Source organism: Aquarana catesbeiana, linkage group LG02, assembly GCF_042186555.1.
Source record: "Aquarana catesbeiana isolate 2022-GZ linkage group LG02, ASM4218655v1, whole genome shotgun sequence".
In the NCBI taxonomy this organism is placed as follows: domain Eukaryota; kingdom Metazoa; phylum Chordata; class Amphibia; order Anura; family Ranidae; genus Aquarana; species Aquarana catesbeiana.
The window spans coordinates 540726532-540747494 of record NC_133325.1 but is presented as its reverse complement, the minus strand read 5'-3'; the positions used below and the strand labels follow the sequence as shown (position 1 = coordinate 540747494).

The window sequence follows — 20963 nt, the reverse complement described above, 5'->3', positions numbered from 1 at the left end:
TTTATTTATTTTTATATTGTTAAATTATGTTTAAAAAAAAAAAAAAATTGATCACTTTTATTGCTGTCACAAGGAATGTGAACATCCCTTGTGACAGTAATAGGTGGTGACAGGTACTCTTTATGGAGGGATCGGGGGTCTAAAAGACCTCCAATCCCTCCTTTTCACTTCAAAGTATGCAGATCACTGAAAACGGCGATTCTGAATACTGTATATTTTTTTTAATCCGGCGCCATTGGCAGCAGAGTAAACGGGAAGTGACGACGTGACGTCGCTTCCGTGTATACATTCAGGAGACTGGAACAAAGCCATTCACGGCTTCGTTCCAGTCGGTGGCTAGACGCCGGAAGTGCCGGATCACAGATCGGGTCTCCCGGTGGGACGGGAGGCCCAGTCAGAGCGGCGGGAGGAGGGGATGTCCCCTCCCGCTCCTCCGGGATAACAATTGAGCGGCTTTTAGCCGCATCAGTTGTTATCCCTGGAAAGCCAATCGCCCGCTCTAAAAAACGTTACCGGGATGATGCCTGCAGCTGCAGGCATCATCTCGGTATAACCCCCGAAAGCCATGGCCGCATATATGCATACGCTCGGCGCAAAGGGGATAAATTGCATAACACTGCTCAGGCCAAATGAAAATGTAGATGTAGTGTAGTATAATGTTATACACACAATCAAAAATAGTAAATTTCACGGTGTTGGGCAAGAAAGATAAGTTGCCTAATACCATGTTTGCATAAAACTGTTTAGGCCAATAAACTCACAGTGTAATTCACTTGTGTAAAACTGCTGTGTCTTAAAGAAAGTTCACAGCTGTCCAATGTAACTGTCCCACAGTAGGACAGAAACAGAGCATGTCAACTTAAAACAAGAAGAAGTGACAATCAGCAATAATTGAATGATACCTCTCACCCAGCACTTATAGAATAATAAACAATACAAATAGAGTTAGTAGCTGCTATATATAAAAAATAAAACAAATATGTTACAGTCCAGCTATAGCATTAGCAGCGCTTGAGAAAAAAACACTTGATGATATAAAGTGTTATATTAAATAGTCCAAAATAGAGCCAATGATAAGTCCATCACTTTGTTCATATAGGTTCCAAATTCAGTCATGGATCCCGTCACCAAACCATGTGAGGAAACACCCCTATTGTAATGAACTCACCGGACAAAAATAGCTCATGTAATGATTATTTTTGGCATCAAGGACTTCATCCTTCCATCTAGATATCACTCGTAATGAAAAAATAAGTGCACAGAGTGTAATTCCGTAAAAAAGATTTATTAAATCCAAACCCCCCTTACAAATGCGCACTTACAATCAAACAAATTATTAGAAGCCTGTAAACACAATCCTGTCCTTATCACTCATCTGTCTCTCACCACTCCTCGAATGTCTCAACCCAGGTATGCTGCTCTCCGAGACATTCCAGTAGTGGAATCCCCCAGACCCCGCCATTCCTTTTTGACCCTTCCTACTTCTCATAAGCTCCACCCCTTATATAATCCACCCACTCCGTCCCCTGTAGTACATCATATACAAGGCTGTACATTATACACAGGACTTTCTTTACCTGCGCCCTAGAAGGAAACATGTCCCCCCTTTGCTGGGTGACCGCAGCCGCAACAATTGTAAACTTTTTTTTAAATTTTGCCTACGGTATCACAGGGAACTGAAAGTTAAAGAAAAGCCAACATTCTAGGTCATCACCAGAGCTGGCATAGAGGGAACATTTTAAAATGGGGACACATCTCCCAAATTAAACGCAGATGGCAAAAAAATTGGGTTTCATCACTTGCAATGCTGTCCAAAATTTAAAATATGTTTTTGGCTTTAGATATACTTTAAATGCTGACCACCCACTGCTTATACTATCCTCCACTTCTCTTCTGCTTAATTCACCTAAGAACTAAGTTTGCTCTGCACAGAGTTTCCTCTTGCCCCCACTAGACAGCGATAGTGGCTGGTGCTTGGCCACTTAGGCACTCAGCTCTGATTTGTGGGAAGAAGTGGAGAGTGACATGATTCCAATACCTAGAAGTACTGGGTATTTTTTTCCTCCATAAACATCACAGAGGGCTAGGGATGATAAGTATATAAAAGGCACAGGGTTGCCATTTTAAGTGAGTCTGATTTCTTTATTAAATTGAATAAAGCACAATAAATATTATTTTATTAATATGATTTGGGGTCTTTTGTCATTTGTGCTCAAGGTGGCTCACATTATGCAGATAAAATTGTTTTCAATTAACTCAATTTTGGTGAAATGCAAGCAGTTAGTGCCAGTTCACACTTGCAATGCGTGAACCCTGCGAATCTACTGTGGGTTCCCGCATTGCACCTGACTTGCATGGCAGTTTGAACTGCTATATGCGAACTGCGTGAAATGTCAATACAATGTTAATGACACCCCCATTTCAGCTCGCATATTGCACTGCGAACTGACAGTTCGGACCTGAACACCCAAATGATCAGATTCTGCTGCGAACCAAAAAAACAGGTCCTGTGCAAGTTTGGTCCAAATGCGATGCGATTTCAGCTATACTATCTGTATGGCTGAAATCGCATTGTACGGATATCGCATGTGATTTGCACTGTAGTGCGGTGCAAATCACATGCAGTCTCGCATGTCTCAGCAGTGTGAACCCGAACTTACATGGAAGGCTTGTCCAACTATGGACGGGCCACCACTGGTGCCATTACTTCTTACGTGTGTGCTCATTTGCCCACTCCAAAATGCACTATAACAAAGTTCCACGAGTTTTGGTGCAACACAATTTTTAAAAAGGATCATGCACTTTTGTGTATTTCTTATGCAGAGCACAACCCATTGAAATTAATGGGCTGCCCTAAATGTGCTGCACAAAACACATGCACTCCATCTCATCCTCATAGGTGTGAATGGAGAAGCATTGACTGACAGTCACCGCTCTCCGCTCAGAAAAAGACCAGGAGCTGAGTGATCAGTGGTCATGTGACTGCTCAGTTCTTGGTCTTACAGACAACACGGGACAGCTGCAGCATCACACTAGAGGTGAAGATGTAGTTTTTTTTTTTTTTAATTTAACCCCATACATCTCCTTGAAGTACCAGGACAATGGAACACTCGCCAGCTGTTGGCAACAGACTGGAACCTAGGCAGAGTCTGGCAGGAGGGAGGTACAGGCTTCACCATAAGTAAAGTTTGCAACAATGGTTTCTTGGATGCCCCAAGTGAGATTCCAGGAGGTGGCATAGAATATTTGTATGACTATAATGCCGCGTGCACACGATCGCACATTCCGACAACAAAATCCATGTTTTTTTATGACGAATGTTGGCTCAAACTTGTCTTGCATGCACACGGTCACACAAATCTTTTTGGAAATTCCGAATGTCAAGAACATGGTGACGTACAACACATACGACAAGCCGAGAAAAATGAAGTTCAATAGCCCGTGCAGCTCTTCTGCTTGATTCCGACCATGCATGGAATTTTGTGCGTCGGAATTGTGTACACACGATCGGAATTTCATAATTCAGATCTCAAATTTTGTTTGTCGGAAATTCCGACGGAAAATGTCCGATGGAGCCTACACACGGTCGGAATTTCCTACAACAGGCTCCCATCGAACATTTCCCATCAGAAAATCCGACCGTGTGTACGCAGCATTAGGGTCATTGTAGGAGAATCAGGAAAGCTTCAGCATAACTAGCAGATAAGCATGACCATTACAAACAAGCACAATGAAATACGCACCAGCTTGTGTTGGCAACAGGTCTAAGCTTGGAAAGACTGTGGCAGGAGGCAGATGCAGGCTTGACCGCAAATACAGGATGCAGTTATGGTCTTTTGGATAGCATGGCTAAGATTCCAAAAGGATGCACAGGATAGATGGATGACTGTAGGTGTTACTGTAGGAGAATCAGGAAAACTTTAGCTTAACAAGCAAATGACATGACCACTAAGGACAACGACAATGGAATACTGACCACCTTGTTTTGATGACAGACTAGAGCTTGGGCAGACTCTGGCAGGAAGCAGATGCGGGCTTGACAGCAGGTACAGGGTGCAGCAACAATAATTTGGATGGAACTTGTAACATTTGGAAAGGTTGGATAACCATAAGAGTCACTGTAGAGAAAATGTACCTGAGCATAGGGAGCAGAGAAAAAAGCTTCCTCCTCATGGTGCCAAGCTCAAACTCATCATCATAGCTGGACAACAAGAGATGGTGTGAGCTTTGTTATTGCTAATGATGATGTATACCAGCCAGCAGCAGCACCAGAAGTAAAGCTGCAGGTTTTTCTTTCCAAGCACTCACTCCTTTTTACATCAGTTCAGAAAATCAGTCACACGCAGCCCACATACAAATATGCTACTCTAACATGGTACCCCTCTCGATTCATTTGGTTCTGCATAAAAAAAGATGCTGACTGCTTGTGCTCCTTCTGTGCTATGCTGCCTTTGCTGTGTTCCCCTATCCACTGTGCTTACTAGGTCCAAATCCAAACACTACCACCACCCTCAGTCACCTCGTTGGCATCCATCATTACATTATTTATTACAAAAAATGTGTAGGATATCCCACGCTACCTTATAGGTAATGATATGTGGCTTGTCTTGTGATGGGTAGCTGCATACAACCTAATTGTGTTCCCACAATGTGAATCAAATAATGAGAGTGTATGTTGTTGCACCTAGTGCCCTTAGTAGTGTCAATAAAAAAAATTGTGTTTAATTATAAAGTGCAAACAAAGTCTCCTTAGTGTCCTTGGTAAATAGTATTGGTGAATATACAAATATAGTTGCATCATGTATAAATATCAATGTCATAAAATCAAACACTGATTCCTAGATATAATCTAATACAGTGATAAAAATGTGAAACACAATGTGGTTTATTTACTAAGGGTAAATCCACTCTGCACTACAAGTGCACTGCAAGAGCACTTGAAAGTGCACTTGTAAGTGTAGTCACTGTAGATCGCTGTAGATCTGAGGGGAAGCCCTGAAATGAGGGGAAGCTCTCCTGATTTTATCATCCAATCATGTGCAAGCAAAAATGCTGTTTTTTATTTTCCTTGTATGTCCCCCTCAGATCTATAGCAACTGCACTTTCAAGTGCACTTGTAGTGCAAAGTGGATTTCCTTTAGTAAATAACCCCCACTGTGTACTGTGAAAAAAAATTGCAACAAAATGGCGTAATCTCAAAATCACAATCTCGCAATATAGTCGCATAAACTGAAAAAGTCCTTAAAAGTGCAACATGTATATGCAATTTATAAGGGAGTCCATAATATTGCCAAGCGCAAGTGCAAACACAGTCTGAAAACTTCCTCCTTAGTGTCCTAGGTGAATACACAAATAAAAGTGGATCATATATAAGTATCGATTACATAAAATCAAACACTGTTTCCTAGATGTACTCTAATACAATGATTAACAGTGCAGATGAATGTGAAACACAATGTGTATTGTGAAAAAAATTGCAACAAAATGTTGTAAAAAAAAAATGTCACAAAAGCACAATATCGCAAAATATAATCGCATAAACTGAAAAAGTCCTTAAAAGTGCAACATGTACATGCAATTCTTAAGTGAGTCCATATAATTAGGATAATTATCTGTAATCAGAAACCAAAGGTGTCCTCATGGTGTAGTCATTTCAAAATAGGTACCGTATTTATTTAACCACTTCCCATCCAGGCCAATTCTGGCACTTCGTTCCTACATGTAAAAATCATCATTTTGTTTTCTAGAACATTACTCAGAACCCCCAAACATTATATATTTTTTTTAGCTTTGCGCCTAAAATTGCGCACTCGTGGAATGGCGCCAAACTTTGGTACTCAAAAATCTCCACAGGCGACGTTTTAAAATCTTTTACAGGTTACCTAGAATTGTTACTCCCGCTCTAACATTTGCAGCGATACCTCACATGTGTGGTTTGAAATCCATTTACATATGTGGGCATGACGTAGGTATGCGTTCACTTCTGTGTGCGGCAAAGGGGCGCTTTAAACACTTTTTTTTTTTTTTATTTCAATTTTTTTATAAGACCTATATTTTTTATAAGACCCCACATCTCTCCTCCTTGCAGGAAAGACCGAGATCAAAAGAAAAAAATAAACAAACAATCTAGGCTTTACCAGCCAAATCCCTGGCAATGTTTACTTTCGCTGGGCCAGACGTTATAACGTCGCGCCTGGCCCTCCAAAAGGTCATAGAGATTGCCGGGGACCATCTGTCCTTTGGAAATCTCTATGCCCAACTTCCAGTGCCAGTGGATTCCTTCTCCGGGCGAGGCGGTGGAAGCACCGGAGGGTGGCGGGAGGGGGTACGTCCCACCCTTGTAAGAACGATCAAGTGGCAAAACTGCTGCTATGAGTGTTCTTACGATGCAGGAAATTGTCAGCTGAAAAAGATGATATCTGGATGATGCCTGTAGCTGCAGGCATCATTCAAATATCCCCACTCAAAGTCCAGGATGTCATATGACTTACCTTCGGCGGGAAGTGGAGTAGTAACTTACATTTAAAGTGATTTATAAAATCTTGTTTTAAAAAAAATAAATAAATAACACGCATGTTATACTTACCTCCTCCATGCAGTTGGTTTTGCATAGAGCAGCCCGGATCCTCCTCTTCTCAGGTCCCTCTTTGCTGCTCCTGGCCCCTCCCTCCTATTGAGTACACTCTCAGCCAGCAGCTTTCTATGGGGGCACCCGAGCCGAGTCACAGTTCCGTGTATCCATTCAAACACGGAGCCCCGAACTGGCCCTGCCCCCTTTCTCCCCTGATTGGCTGACTGAATTTGATTGACAGCCGTGAGAGCCAATGGTGCCACTGCTGTGTCTCAGCCAATTAGGAGGAGTGTCCTGGTTGGCTTAGACATTCGTGGACATCACTTCCTATGTGCAGCAGTGTCACCTAACTCTACCCTACGCGTGTCATCACGGTCATGTGACTTCCTCAGGGGTCTAGGAATCAGTGTTTGATTTTATGATATTGAAATTTGATGACACTTATTTGTGTTTTCACCAATACTATTTACCAAGGACACTAAGGAGGAAGGTTTCAGACTTTGTTTGCACTTTATAATCAAAGACAATTTATTTTTATTGACACTACTAAGGGCACTAGGAGCAACAATATACACTCTCATTACTACGTTCATTATTATCATCATTCCATTCATGAATCATCCATCATCATTCCATCCATCATCCATCATCATCATTCATCATCATCCCATCCATCATTCATTATCCTCTTTATCATCATCATTCTATTCATCATTCATCCGTCATCAGCATTCCATTCATCATCATTCTATCCATCATTCATCCATCATCATTATTCCATCCATCATTCACTCATTATTGTCATCCCACCATCATCTTCAGCATTCCAACACTCATAATCATCCTCAGCATTCCATCGATCATCATCATTCCATTATTCTCTCCAGCATTCACCCTTCTAGCATTATTCCATCCATCACTCCAACCATTATCATCTTCATTCCATCCATCATTCCATCTATCCGTCATCATTATTCCATTGATTATTCATCATTATTCCATCCATCACCCATCATCATTTAATTTTTCCATCATTCATCCATCATCATCACCATTTCATCCATAATGCATTCAGCATCATTGGCATTCCATCCATCATTATTATCATCATTCCAAAATTCTATTCATCATCATTTTCATCATTCAATCAATCAACTGCAGTTTTTCCACTAATGCCCTGTACACATGGTCGGATTTTCCAACGCAAAATGTGCGATCGGAGCTTGTTGTCGGAAATTCCGACCGTGTGTGGGGTCCATCTGACTTTTTCCATCGGAATTTCCGACACACAAAGTTTGAGAGCAGGCTATAAAATTTTCCAACAACAAAATCCGTTTGCGTCAATTCCGACCGTGTGTGGACAATTCCGACGCACAAAGCGCCACGCATGCTCAGAATAAATTCAGAGACGGAACTGCTCGGTCTGGTAAAATTAGCGTTCATAATGGTTATAGCACTTTCGTCACGCTGCAATGTTTTAAATTGTTTAATGCAGTGCAGTCTCTTCTTCTTTATAATGCTAGAAGAATGAAGTTGTTTTGCTGCTCATATTCACACAGACTTCTCACAAACTTTTTTCTTTATTATTTATTGTGATTTCATGAATATAATATTTTTGTCACATCCACCGAAAAAAATTAAAATTTTTGATGTTTTTAGATTAATTTTTTTTTTTTAAATCCTGATCTCGTGTTATTTTTTGTATATATTTTTTTTAACTCCAGAATAGTTTTGGGTGTGTTTTGTGTGTCAAGTTACCACAACACGATTATTATCTTGTATTATTTAAGCTCAAGGAGATTATTTGGTGTTGGTGTCTCTTGTTAATTTCACATTGTATTTTTGAAATGTAACTGCCTCCTCACAAACAAACTGTCCTTTTTGAAGGAAAACACACATAGGCGAGTATAATAAAACAAACCAAAAATTTATTAAGGGGTCCCAACCGAAGAAAGAGGGAGGCAACGCTGGAAAGAGAGCAGAAATTGGCGAAGCCTTTGGCCCCCAGGGCACACAAACTTATTTTACTGCAAAATTGGTGGCCTGAGGAGTCCATATATAAGGGAGTACAATCTGGTCCAGAAGTCCAAGAGATCATGAACAGCAGCAGATGACATGTATGTCCCCAGGCTGTGGTCATACAAGAGCCTGCATCTTTTGTCAGACCAGACTGAACCCAGGTCATTACTTTCTTGTCTTCCTTCCACTCTTCCTTCCACGCGGTGTCTGTGGTGGTGGAGTTGTGGCAGGGGGAGGATGATACAACTCACACAGGTGGGTATTGGGTGTGATTTCACCCTTCACCCCCTTAGTTAATGTTTTATAAAGGATGTCCTCACACATGAGGCGTTGGCCCTCCTGCATGTCCTGCAGTTTTGTGGCAACCATGCAGGCAAAGGCCTCTTCACGAGTGGGGGTGGCTCTGAGGGACGCAGAAGCCTCCTGAATCAGCCTGAGTGCTGAATCCTACACGTTACTCCCCTTCCTGGGTCTTTTGTGTGGAAGGCGCAGGGGAGGGACCTGCGATTCTGTGAGGCTCCTACTGGACCCGGTCTCCTGGCTGCCACTTAGCCCCGCCTCCTCCTGGCTGCCACTAACCCCCGCCTCCTCCTGGCTGCCACATTCCACAGTCTCCTCCTGTGTGCCACATTCTACAGCCTCCTCCTGGCTGAGGTCATCCTGTGTATGAAAAAGGGACATAGTTTTAGTTTTTTCTTCATCAATCACACACAATTTTCACCTCATGACTGTTGCAAATTGTATGTTAACAAATAGAAAAGTCCATCATTCTGAGCCCAGCATTTTTCATTCTTGTCCCAATTCTTTTTGCCCACTACTGTCTATTGATATGTAAAACACTTTATTAAATCAGCAATTAGTGATCAATAATAACATCCAGTAAACATCATTTATTTATTGACCAGAAATCTGTAGAAGAATGCTATACCTGGCTCAAGCTGGGCTACTCCACTTCTTCCTGGCTGGAAGTCCCAGGTTGGACATCACGAGCCTCAGCTGGGGTGGAAGGTAGGGTGGAAGGAATAGTGGAAGGAAGGGTTGAGAGGGATTTCCTGACTTCAGTGTGGTCTGACAGAAATCACAGTCTCTCATATTTCGACAGCCTGGGGACATAAATGTCATCTGCTGCAGCTCCGGATCTCTGGGAATCCTGGACCTTCTTGCGCTCCCTAAGTTAAGTTCTCCTCAGGGCACCAATTTTGGCTTTTAAATAGGGGATGGTTGCCGTGGGGACCACCGGCTTCACCAACTCCAGCAGTTTCTCCAGAGCTGCCTGCCTCTTTTGTTTATGATTATAATGCGGGTGTTTCACCTGCCACAGACAGGGCAGCTCCTTGTATTTGTCTATGAACAGGGGGAGGAAGTTGTGGTCATTGAAGCCATCCATTTTATCTGCAATACACAAGACAAACCCTAATGTCAGGCTCAAGTCTCCTAATCTTGTCCCAATATAGGCCTCAATCTCTAAGCAGTATAGGCCCAAGTTTAAATGTTACCTTCATTATCACGATTGACGCTTCCTATACTCCTTCCTCTGCTTAACAGATCGTACGAACGACGAACGCGTGTTATGCTTTATATACACTGCGCATGCGTGAAACTCCGCCCGCCCATGGCGTTCTTTCTAGTCTATTCCCCGCCCCTTCTCCTTCGGCGCAGTGGGGAAGAGCACATGGCGGAGACAGAGCAGGTACGTGCTAATTACAGCAATGAGTAGGAGGAGGAGGAAAGGCCGGAGCCAGAATCGTCACAATCCCGAAGGAGACGATTTAAGGCCTCAAATATGTCCTTTGTAGAGAGGGTGGACATACTGAAGAGGGCTGACTATGATGGGAAGTATGGACCTTACCCCAACCCCTTTGTCAGAAAGGCCAAGATCATGGCGACAGTTGTGAAGAGTCTGCACTGTAATTTTGGGGTACGTCGATCCAAGGATCAACTCAGGAAGCAGTAGTCGGACCTCAAAATCAGGGAGCATGATCAGTATAGAAGGATCAGGAGAGTGCTGCAAAAAAGTAAGTAGTTTTGCTGTGTTCCTATTCGTTATTTTTATAACTTTCGTGCTGCTCCATGTGCTTTTCTTTACTGTTGTACAGTTTAAAATGGCAACGTTCATGGACATATTCGTTCGTAGGAAACATAGTTACATATAGTTACATAGTAGGTGAGGTTGAAAAAAAGACACAAGTCCATCAAGTCCAACCTATGTGTGTGATTATGTGTCAGTATTGCATTGTATATCCCTGTATGTTGTGGTCATTCAGGTGCTTATCTAATAGTTTCTTGAAGCTATCAATGCTCCCCGCTGAGACCACCGCCTGTGGAAGGGAATTCCACATCCTTGCCGCTCTTACAGTAAAGAACCCTCTACGTAGTTTAAGATTAAACCTCTTTTCTTCTAATTTTAATGAGTGGCCACGAGTCTTGGTAAACTCTCTTCTGCGAAAAAGTTTTATCCCTATTGAGGGGTCACCAGTCCGGTATTTGTAAATTGAAATCATATCCCCTCTCAAGCGTCTCTTCTCCAGAGAGAATAAGTTCAGTGCTTGCAACCTTTCCTCATAACTAAGATCCTCCAGACCCTTTATTAGCTTTGTTGCCCTTCTTTGTACTCGCTCCATTTCCAGTACATCCTTCCTGAGGACTGGTGCCCAGAACTGGACCGCATACTCTAGGTGCGGCCGGACCAGAGTCTTGTAGAGCGGGAGAATTATCGTTTTATCTCTGGAGTTGATCCCCCTTTTAATGCATGCCAATATTCTGTTTGCTTTGTTAGTAGCAGCTTGGCATTGCCTGCCATTGCTGAGCCTATCATCCACTAGGACCCCCAGGTCCTTTTCCATCCTAGATTCCCCCAGAGGTTCTCCCCCCAGTGTATAGATTGCATTCATATTTTTGCCACCCAAATGCATTATTTTACATTTTTCTACATTGAACCTCATTTGCCATGTAGTCGCCCACCCCATTAATTTGTTCAGGTCTTTTTGCAAGGTTTCCACGTCCTGCGGAGAAGTTATTGCCCTGCTTAGCTTAGTATCGTCTGCAAATACAGAGATTGAACTGTTTATCCCATTCTCCAGATCGTTTATGAACAAATTAAATAGGATTGGTCCCAGCACAGAACCCTGGGGCACCCCACTACCCACCCCTGACCATTCTGAGTACTCCCCATTTATCACCACCCTCTGAACTCGCCCTTGTAGCCAGTTTTCAATCCATGTACTCACCCTATGGTCCATGCCAACAGACCTTATTTTGTACAGTAAACGTTTATGGGGAACTGTGTCAAATGCTTTTGCAAAATCCAGATACACCACGTCTACAGGCCTTCCTTTATCTAGATGGCAACTCACCTCCTCATAGAAGGTTAATAGATTGGTTTGGCAAGAACGATTCTTCATGAATCCATGCTGATTACTGCTAATGATATCGTTCGTATTACTAAAATCCTGTATATAGTCCCTTATCATCCCCTCCAAGAGTTTACATACTATCGATGTTAGGCTAACTGGTCTGTAATTCCCAGGGATGTATTTTGGGCCCTTTTTAAATATAGGTGCTACATTGGCTTTTCTCCAATCAGCTGGTACCATTCCAGTCAGTAGACTATCTGTAAAAATTAGGAACAACGGTCTGGCAATCACTTGACTGAGTTCCCTAAGTACCCTCGGATGCAAGCCATCTGGTCCCGGTGATTTATTAATGTTAAGTTTCTCAAGTCTAATTTTAATTCCGTCCTCTGTTAACCATGGAGGTGCTTCCTGTGTTGTGTCATGAGGATAAACACTGCAGTTTTGGTTACTGAAGCCCCCCGATTCACTCGTGAAGACTGAGGAGAAGAATAAATTCAATACCTTCGCCATCTCCCCATCCTTTGTAACCAGATGTCCTTCCTCATTCTTTATGGGGCCAATATGGTCTGTCCTCCCTTTTTTACTGTTTACATACTTAAAGAATTTCTTGGGATTTTTTTTGCTCTCCTCCGCTATGTGTCTTTCATGTTCTATCTTAGCTGTCCTAATTGCACCTTTACATATCCTGTTGCATTCTTTATAAAGTCTGAATGCTGAGGATGATCCCTCAACCTTGTATTTTTTGAAGGCCTTCTCCTTTGCTTTTATATGCATTTTTACATTGGAGTTAAGCCATCCAGGACTTTTGTTCGCTCTTTTAAATTTATTACCCAATGGGATACATTGGCTAATGCCCTTATTTAATATGCTCTTAAAGCAAACCCATCTCTCCTCCGTATTCTTTGTTTCTAATATTTTATCCCAGTTTATGCCTTTTAGCAAGGTTTGTAGTTTAGGGAAGTTGGCTCTTTTGAAATTCAGTGTCTTTGTATTCCCTTTATGTTTCCTATTTGTGTGATTTATACTGAAACTAATTGACCTGTGATCACTGTTACCTAAATTGCCCCGCATTTCCACATCCGTGATCAGGTCTGTATTGTTGGTAATCAGTAGATCCAGTAATGTTTTATTTCTAGTTGGTGCGTCTACCATCTGACCCATAAAATTGTCCTGCAAGACATTAAGGAACTGGCGAGCCTTAAATGAATGTGCGGTTCCCTCCGCCCAGTCTATGTCTGGATAATTAAAATCCCCCATTATGATAACACTTCCCATTCTTGCTGCTAATCCAATTTGTGATAGGAGATCCGTCTCCACTTCCTCCCTCAGGTTAGGGGGCCTATAGCATACTCCCAGTATTATTTTCCCCTTAGCTTTATCCCTTTGGAGCTCTACCCATAAGGATTCCACCTCCTCTCTAGCTTGTTCGTTCGGCCAATAAAACATCATGTTTTGTCCAGATGCAGTTCAATACATTTTTTGTGGCCTACTTCTCTTAAAATAATTTTGTTGTCTAGATGGGTTAGTAACTAGAATGAAATGCAAACTAGATTCTGTGTAAGGAGAGGACACTCAGCAGCTGTTTACACATCTGGACGCTGGAGCACTAGTGTGGGACACCAGAACACCCTTTTTATTAGGGGCTCCACACAGGTGCTCCAGTGTATACTATAGGGGTGTCTCCATCTGTGAAGCTTGTACAAAACAGGCAAGTATTCAAGCTTGACAAAAGAAAAAAATATTTCTTCATCTTGCAACTCTGGCAAAAGAGACAATTGTACCCCACTTCCAAGCAATGTTTCATATTCCTATTTCTGCCATCAAATATCTGTGTCCTAAGTATACCTATTTTTTTTAACATAGGGGAGAAAAGACTCGGAGGACACCACTCAGAGGAGACAACAGACCCCCCACCTCATGAAGAAGTGAAAATCCTCCAAACCCAACCAGAGGAGGAGGAGGGAGATGTTGTGGAAATAGTCACCATGTCGGATGCCGGCATATTTATAATACATGGTGTGTTTTTGTATTTTATATTTTAGGTGATCGTGATGTTGTGGAAGAAGGTCATTTCACCAGTGAAAGTGCCCAGATCCTGATCGGGGAGATAATGGGGTGTAATAGGGACTTGGAAAACATCAAGCAAAACATCAGTGATGTTCAAAACAAAATGAAGAACATCATTGATGTTTTAGGGAGAATTTAAAACCCCTAGAAATCCCGAACTTATTTCTGCTTTGGGTTTTTTTTTCTGACAATTTAGAGACAATTTTGTGACATATTATAGAAAAGCCACATTTTGAAGATGCACACACTGTGTCAACATGTGCTATCTGCCATCACGGGAGATCAATGTACGCGTTTTGCGGGTGCAACCCCCTTCCTCAATCATAAAGTAGCTGAGAGGAAGGGGTTGCACCCACAAAACACGTCCATTGATCCCCCATGATGACAGCTAGCACATGTTGACATTAGGCAATTTGTGTGCATCTTCAAAATTTGTCTTTTTCAGGGGTGACTTCACCCCATCTGCTGAACGCAATATCAAACACAGTTTAGAAATACTCATGTCTGATATTGCCTTCAGTTTCTATAAAAGTTGAACTTTGTAAGCTCCAGAGTTGTGTATTTCTTTTTGGTTTTAAAACATGTCTGTTTTACCTTAAAAGGCAATTTCTACTTTTAATGTGACGTAAAAAATTGTTATACAACAAACATGTTGGTTTGTTCGAAAAACCTTTTATAAATGCACATGTGATTGTGCTTTGATTAAAAAGATTGATAATCAACAATGTGTTGCTTCTTCTTTCAATGCTCAAAAGCATTTTTAGTAAAGTTGGTGTTTTCAGTGACAATGGGGGTTATTTACTAAAGGCAAATCCACTTTGCACTACAAGTGCAGTCTTAAGTGCACTTGTAGTGCAAAGTGTATTTTCCTTTAGTAAATAACACACAACAGTGCTTTCTAATATTACACAATCACACCATTTTTAGGACTCCTCAAATTTCGGTCATGGTCAGCTAAAAGAGAGCCAAGCAGTAAATCAAATCAAATATTTGTTCAGTTTAAAATATATTTTTATTTAAAAAATGTCTCAGACATTGTCTGGCTTATCGATGGCCCCCCTACCGGCAAAGTATTCCATGTATCTTAGACGGACCTCGCGGACAGTCTGGGGGGGGCAAGCCAGGACGGCCAGTTTCAAGCGCCATCAGGGTTGGTTCATTAATATGAATTCCGGCCTCGGGCCCAACTGAGCCAGCATTGTTCCAAGAATTTCTCCTTAAAAAGTTGTGGAGAACACAGCAAGCCAGGATGATGTGATTGAGTTTATATTCCGCCATGTGTATCGGTGTAAGAAATAAGCGGAAAGGGCTGGCCATTATTCCAAACGTGTTCTCCACCACTCTTCTGGCTCTGGCCACCCGGTAATTAAAAACCCTCTGGTCCGGGGTGAGGGTCCTCATAGGGAATGGCCGCATAAGATGGTCCCCCAGCTCAAACGCTTTATCCGCAATGAAGACTAATGGGAGTCCTTCCGCATTGTCTTCTGGAGGTGGCAAGCTCGAGCTGCCATTCGGGAGATGCCTGTGGAACTCCGTGTGGGCGATGACTCCACCATCTGACATCCGGCCATTCTTCCCCAAGTCCACATACAGGAACTCGTAAGTAGTCGACACCACCGCCAACATCACAATACTGTTGAACCCCTTGTAGTTGTAATAGTATGACCCCGAGTTGGGTGGTGGGATGATGTGGACGTGTTTCCCATCAATTGCCGGGTGCAGTTAGGAAAGTCCCACCGCTGGGCAAAGTGGGATGCCACAGTCTGCCAGTCCTGTGGGTTGGAAGGAAACTGGAGTCAAACAAGAAAAAAAAAAATAATCATTTTGCATATAAACATGGAAAGCAGATTAGACACAAACATTCTTGGCCAACATCAGTATACCATTTATTTTAGGGATTATTTAAACACAAAGGTATAAGGTCCACCTATCAGATTCCTCCCCCCCTCTCATGAGCCATTTTACAAATTTTTTTTGGGGGGGGAGATGTTTTGGCCAGGTAACCCTCTCCACTTCATTGAGAGATGAATGCCTAAATAACGTGTATTACTTTGGCCAGCCCCTCCTTACTTACACTATTGTCAGCCCACTGGACAGGTAAGAAGTGTCATAATACAAAGATATAAATACACACTATACACATTTTAGCACATTTTTACATTCTGCTATTACCTATCAAGATAATAATAGGATACAAAAACTTTAAACAGTACCATTTGAAAGTATTCAGGCAGGCCCTTGCACTACATGCTTTGGGGAATTCATCCATAAATATGACCACAAAAGAGGTAGGTATAGTGTGTATGGGTTTGGCAAAGTCAGCAGATAGAGGATTGGTATCAGCTGAGTTAGCAGTTGGGGGTGAGGGAGGGTTCCAAATAATTTTGGGACCCCAAAAAAAAAAAGCACAAATCACAATTTTACACATTTTAGGGGGTATTTAGGGTAAAGCACTACTATGGAGCTAACAAAATTCATTGTTAATTGACTAGACGAGGTGGATATAGGCCCAGGAGAGCATGCTGGGGAGGGAAGTGAAGGACAAAAAAAAAAAAAAATCCAGCATGCATGAGGACAAAGGGGAGATTCACAGCATATTACAATCATGGTAATTAGGGAATGAGGAAAGAAATGCAATACATTATCAAACATTAAAGCGGGATTCCATCCTAAAAATACAAAATGTAAAAGTCAGCAGCTACTAACACTGACTTTAAATAAGTACTTACCTGTCCTGGGTGCCCGCAATGTCGGCCGACCGAGGCCGACCAGTCCCTCGGCTCTCGGGTCCCGGCACCGCCATCCTAAGTAAGGGAAACAGGCAGTGGAGCCTTGCAGCTTCACTGCCAGTTTCCTACTGCGCACGCGTGAGCAGCGCGGCACTCTGTGAATGGCCCTGTGGTGTTCTGGGAACACACACAGTTCCCAGAGGACAACGGGGCTGCTCACCGAGGAGCAGAACACACCGCAGAAGAGGAAGAGGCAGATTAGGAAGACTGCCTAGCAACAAGGGTTTAGGTAAGTTTAAAAAAAAAAATTTTTTCAAATGTTTTTTTTTTTTATTTTTTTTAGGATTTTTGGTGATTTTTTTTTTTTTTCAGGGTGGCCCTCCACTTTAAATACAATAAAATGTGATGTTAAAAGATAAAAATCTTACCTTACTATACTCCTTCTGCAGTTCCTGAATAATGGCAGAACAGGTCTCCGGGATAATGATCCTCAGAGCCTGGGGGGAGATGTCTGTCGAGAACTTGAGGTCCTGCAGGCTTCTCCCCGTCGCCAAGTACCGCAGGGTGGCGACTAGCCTCTGCTCCGGAGTGATGGCTTGCCTCATGCAGGTATCCTGCCTGCTGATATAAGGGGTCAGAAAAGCCAACAAACAGTGAAATACAGGGTCCGTTATCCTGAAAAAGTTCCTGAAATTGTCAAGATTATTCTCATAGATCTCACGGAGCAAAGGCATGTGACAGAATTGGTCACGCTGGAGCAACCAATTCTTGGTCCATGAACTCCTCCTCGCCCTGGTCATGGACTGGGCTTGTGTCAAAGTAAGGACCCCAACACCAAGCCCCCGCACAGCACGAACTCTACGATGAGTACGTACACACCACATGGCTAGAAAACGGTCGGCTGGTCAGAACGAAGTAACAGAACGCACTGAAGAACAGCAAGGCCTGTGAAGAGCGACCTGAAAATCAGCAACGAACGGACAAGAACACAATGACAAGTCAATGGGAACTCGCTGCACGCACTGAAGACCAGATACAAATCCACAAGCAAAAACTGAACAGCAGAAATGTGATCTGAAAACCACGAGTCTGAAAAAGCACGAATCATCTCTCATCAAACTTTTACTAACACGAGATTAGCAAAAGGAGCCCAAAGGGTGCCGCGCTTGGTATTGAACTGCCCTTTTACAGTCTCGTCGTACGTGGTGTACGTCACCGCGTTCTTGGCGTTCGGAAATTCCGACAACTTTGTGCGACCATGTGTATGCAAGACAAGTTTGAGCCAACATCCGTTGGAAAAAATCCATGGATTTTGTTGTCGGAATGTCCGATCAATGTTTGACCGTGTGTACTGGGCATAAGTCTGTGAGTAAGTAACAGATGGGTTTGTGATACAGTTATAAAGTATCTATTCAGTATTTAATCCCAATAGGCTCCCACAGTCCATCTTCTTTCTGCAAGGTCACTGTGCCCCACCCACCTTCTCTTCTAGCTCTGTTTTCTCCTAGCCAACACCTGTGCATCCTGGACCCCACCTTCCTCCTTCTCTATGGTGGCACAGACTCACAGTGACACACACATGATCAGTAAAATGACAACAGGCACACTGTACTTTGTTTACAACCATTTCTGGAATAGTAATTTGTGAATTCCAACAAATTCCCAAGTAAATATATTGTAATGCACACAGGTAAATGTGTATGGGCCCTTAAGGTTTCCTATTAAAAACACACTAAATTGTAGGGCAGAGATGTGATCCTGTCACATAAAAAAGAATTGGATTCCTTCTGCAGGAAAACAGACAAGTGTGAAAGGTCATTAGGGATACGGATCAGTGGTAGAAAAAAATATTTAATAAAAAAAAATAATTAAAAAACTGAGCACAACTAATCGTGTTTATCTGGTTTAAGAAAATCACAAATATTAGTAATCTACATTGCACTATGTACTTTGGTCTCTATTTTCCACTTTTCTGACCTCCCTTCATCCTACCCAGCTCTTTTACCTCTTTCTTGTATCTTGAATTGCCTTATTCTTTCTTTTGCCTTTATTTCACTTCATTCTTCCACTTTTAATTCTCCTTCTCCATGATGTTTTCCTCTTTCCATATATAGTTAATAATTGTTGCCACATGATGCTAAATGAGTTTAAAATATTTAAAAAAAAGACAGGACAAATGTTGGTACTAACACAATTTATTCAGCACAATATGCAGTGGGCACCAAATACTTTGTGGTGCATCGCACATACTAGAATGTTTGTTGCATCTTTTGCCTGATGCCAGGGTAGTTTATGCATCTCTCCCATATCCATTTTTAGAACCCCTTTGCACAACCCCAAAAAGCCTACTCAGAGACAAAAATGATCCCATTTACCTTTCCTGTGATGGAAAATGTGTAATGTATTAAAAAGGGTCAATTGTATCTAGTCAGGAATGGATGCTTAAGAGAATTTTCTGAAACTGCAGCTCAGTTTAACATATAAACAACTAAAGCAGATCTGATCTGCCAGAGAGAGTACCTGTTCTTTCTTTTACAGTGGTTGTACTCAATTACATATACATGGATAAAGCAGTAGGATAATCATTCTAAAAGCGTACATCTATCCATGTCTGCTTCTGTCCATTTTTTAGTGCTTTATTTTTTGTGCATTCATTATTCTATTGAGTATCACTGTACATGAAAATGCAAAGAAAAAATGACATTCCTAGTTTCTCAAACTGCAGCACAATGCAATGCACAGCACCACAGAGCTCTGAACAGCCTGTTGAATAACATTGAATAACATTCTTATGGCATATGCTTTGTTTTGCTCTAAAACACACATTAAAACGTGAAGATGTGAATGGGACATTAGTAATGTAGTTATAGTGTGGGCTCAATAACTGATGTATGTGTAGAGTACATACAGCATGTAGATTAAGGGTGCTAGCAACATCTTTGTTGCAATTATTTCAATCAATGACTGTTTATTAGTGCATTTTATTATAGGAAATTTGCAGTTAAGCTTTGGTGGTCTCCCAACTTTCCATACAGCGTTTCTTCTGCCCTCTTAATGAACTTGCAAGTGCACAATCCAAATAGAACCTTTCATTGTTTGGAACATCTTTGTTTTATCTAGTATGCTGGTTATGTTAGCATCATGTTGTCCCTCAAACAAAATTTTCTGCCAAAAAAGGTTGTAAAGCATCTGTAATAAAGCTAGCAATTATTTTCTTCAGGGCTCTGGTGACACAGAGATTTGTATGCAAGACACACAAGATGAAATAAACGAGGATTATCCAAATCTTGAAGAAGTAAGTAAAGATGAATACTGAATTGGGGTATTGTTTAATTTAATCTCAATGAAATCAGTTTCCATATGCTTCTCTTATTATCCAAACCTAAACACAAACAATTTATGACAGTTTGTCTTACAGTTCAGTTTTTTTTTTTTTTTAAATCCAGCTCCCATATCTACGTACCAATATACCATTAATGTACCTCTGTTGCACAAAAATAGTTTTCTTTGATCTTGAAAACAAGGCCTTACCTCAGCCATTGCTATATTTCTCAGATTGCTTCAGAAACTCCCTGGTATACAGACAAGCCAGTAAGACACAGGAAGGAGTTTACCAGCTGACCTCATTAGCACACCTTCACCCATTAACTAAGTTTTCACAGCACCCCCCGGCATTCCTCCATGCGTGGATTTGCCTGGCTTCCCCAACGCCCCTTCAGGGAAGCTCAGGCTGCATGATAAATTCACTGGGGCCACATGCAGCCCACGGAACACTCCTTATGTAGTTCAAGAGCCTGCATGATTGGATACAGAGTGATTGGATTGATGGTGGGTCCCAGTGGCGGCTGGTGCTCAATATTTTTGAAGGCACCAATCATACCACAGGAGAGACGGACGGGAAGGCGGTGATCAGATGCCTCCTTACCTTAGGAGGCAGATGATGAGGATCTGGGGTAGGGCTGCCGCTCTTCACTTCAGCTACTGCTCCCTCCGGGGCCGTTGCTTCTCCAAGACTCCCTGGCCAATCGGGTCTCAGGACCCGCTTCCTGATTGACCAGGAGGAGAATCATGAAGACAATAGCGAATAGCCCACACAACTGGGTGTGCTTAGGGCGCAGTGCTCTGTGCCCAGAGCCCACCCTTTTTTTAAAGTCTCAGGCTCTAATCATGTTCTTCCAAAAAAAAACCCCATTGAAATCCATGCATCAGGCACCCTGCATGTAG

At 42.1% G+C, this 20963-nt stretch overlaps 1 protein-coding gene across 2 annotated transcripts in view; it reads left to right on the top strand.

The window, feature by feature from the left end:
* The window catches only part of SLC26A9 (solute carrier family 26 member 9), a 659312-nt gene that overhangs the window by 624560 nt on the left and 13789 nt on the right, over window positions 1-20963 (top strand). For both annotated transcript variants that reach the window (XM_073615875.1, XM_073615876.1), the window contains exon 20: window positions 19960-20034. In XM_073615875.1, coding sequence (XP_073471976.1) covers window positions 19960-20034 — 75 coding nt within the window. The remainder of the gene's footprint in view (window positions 1-19959; window positions 20035-20963) is intronic.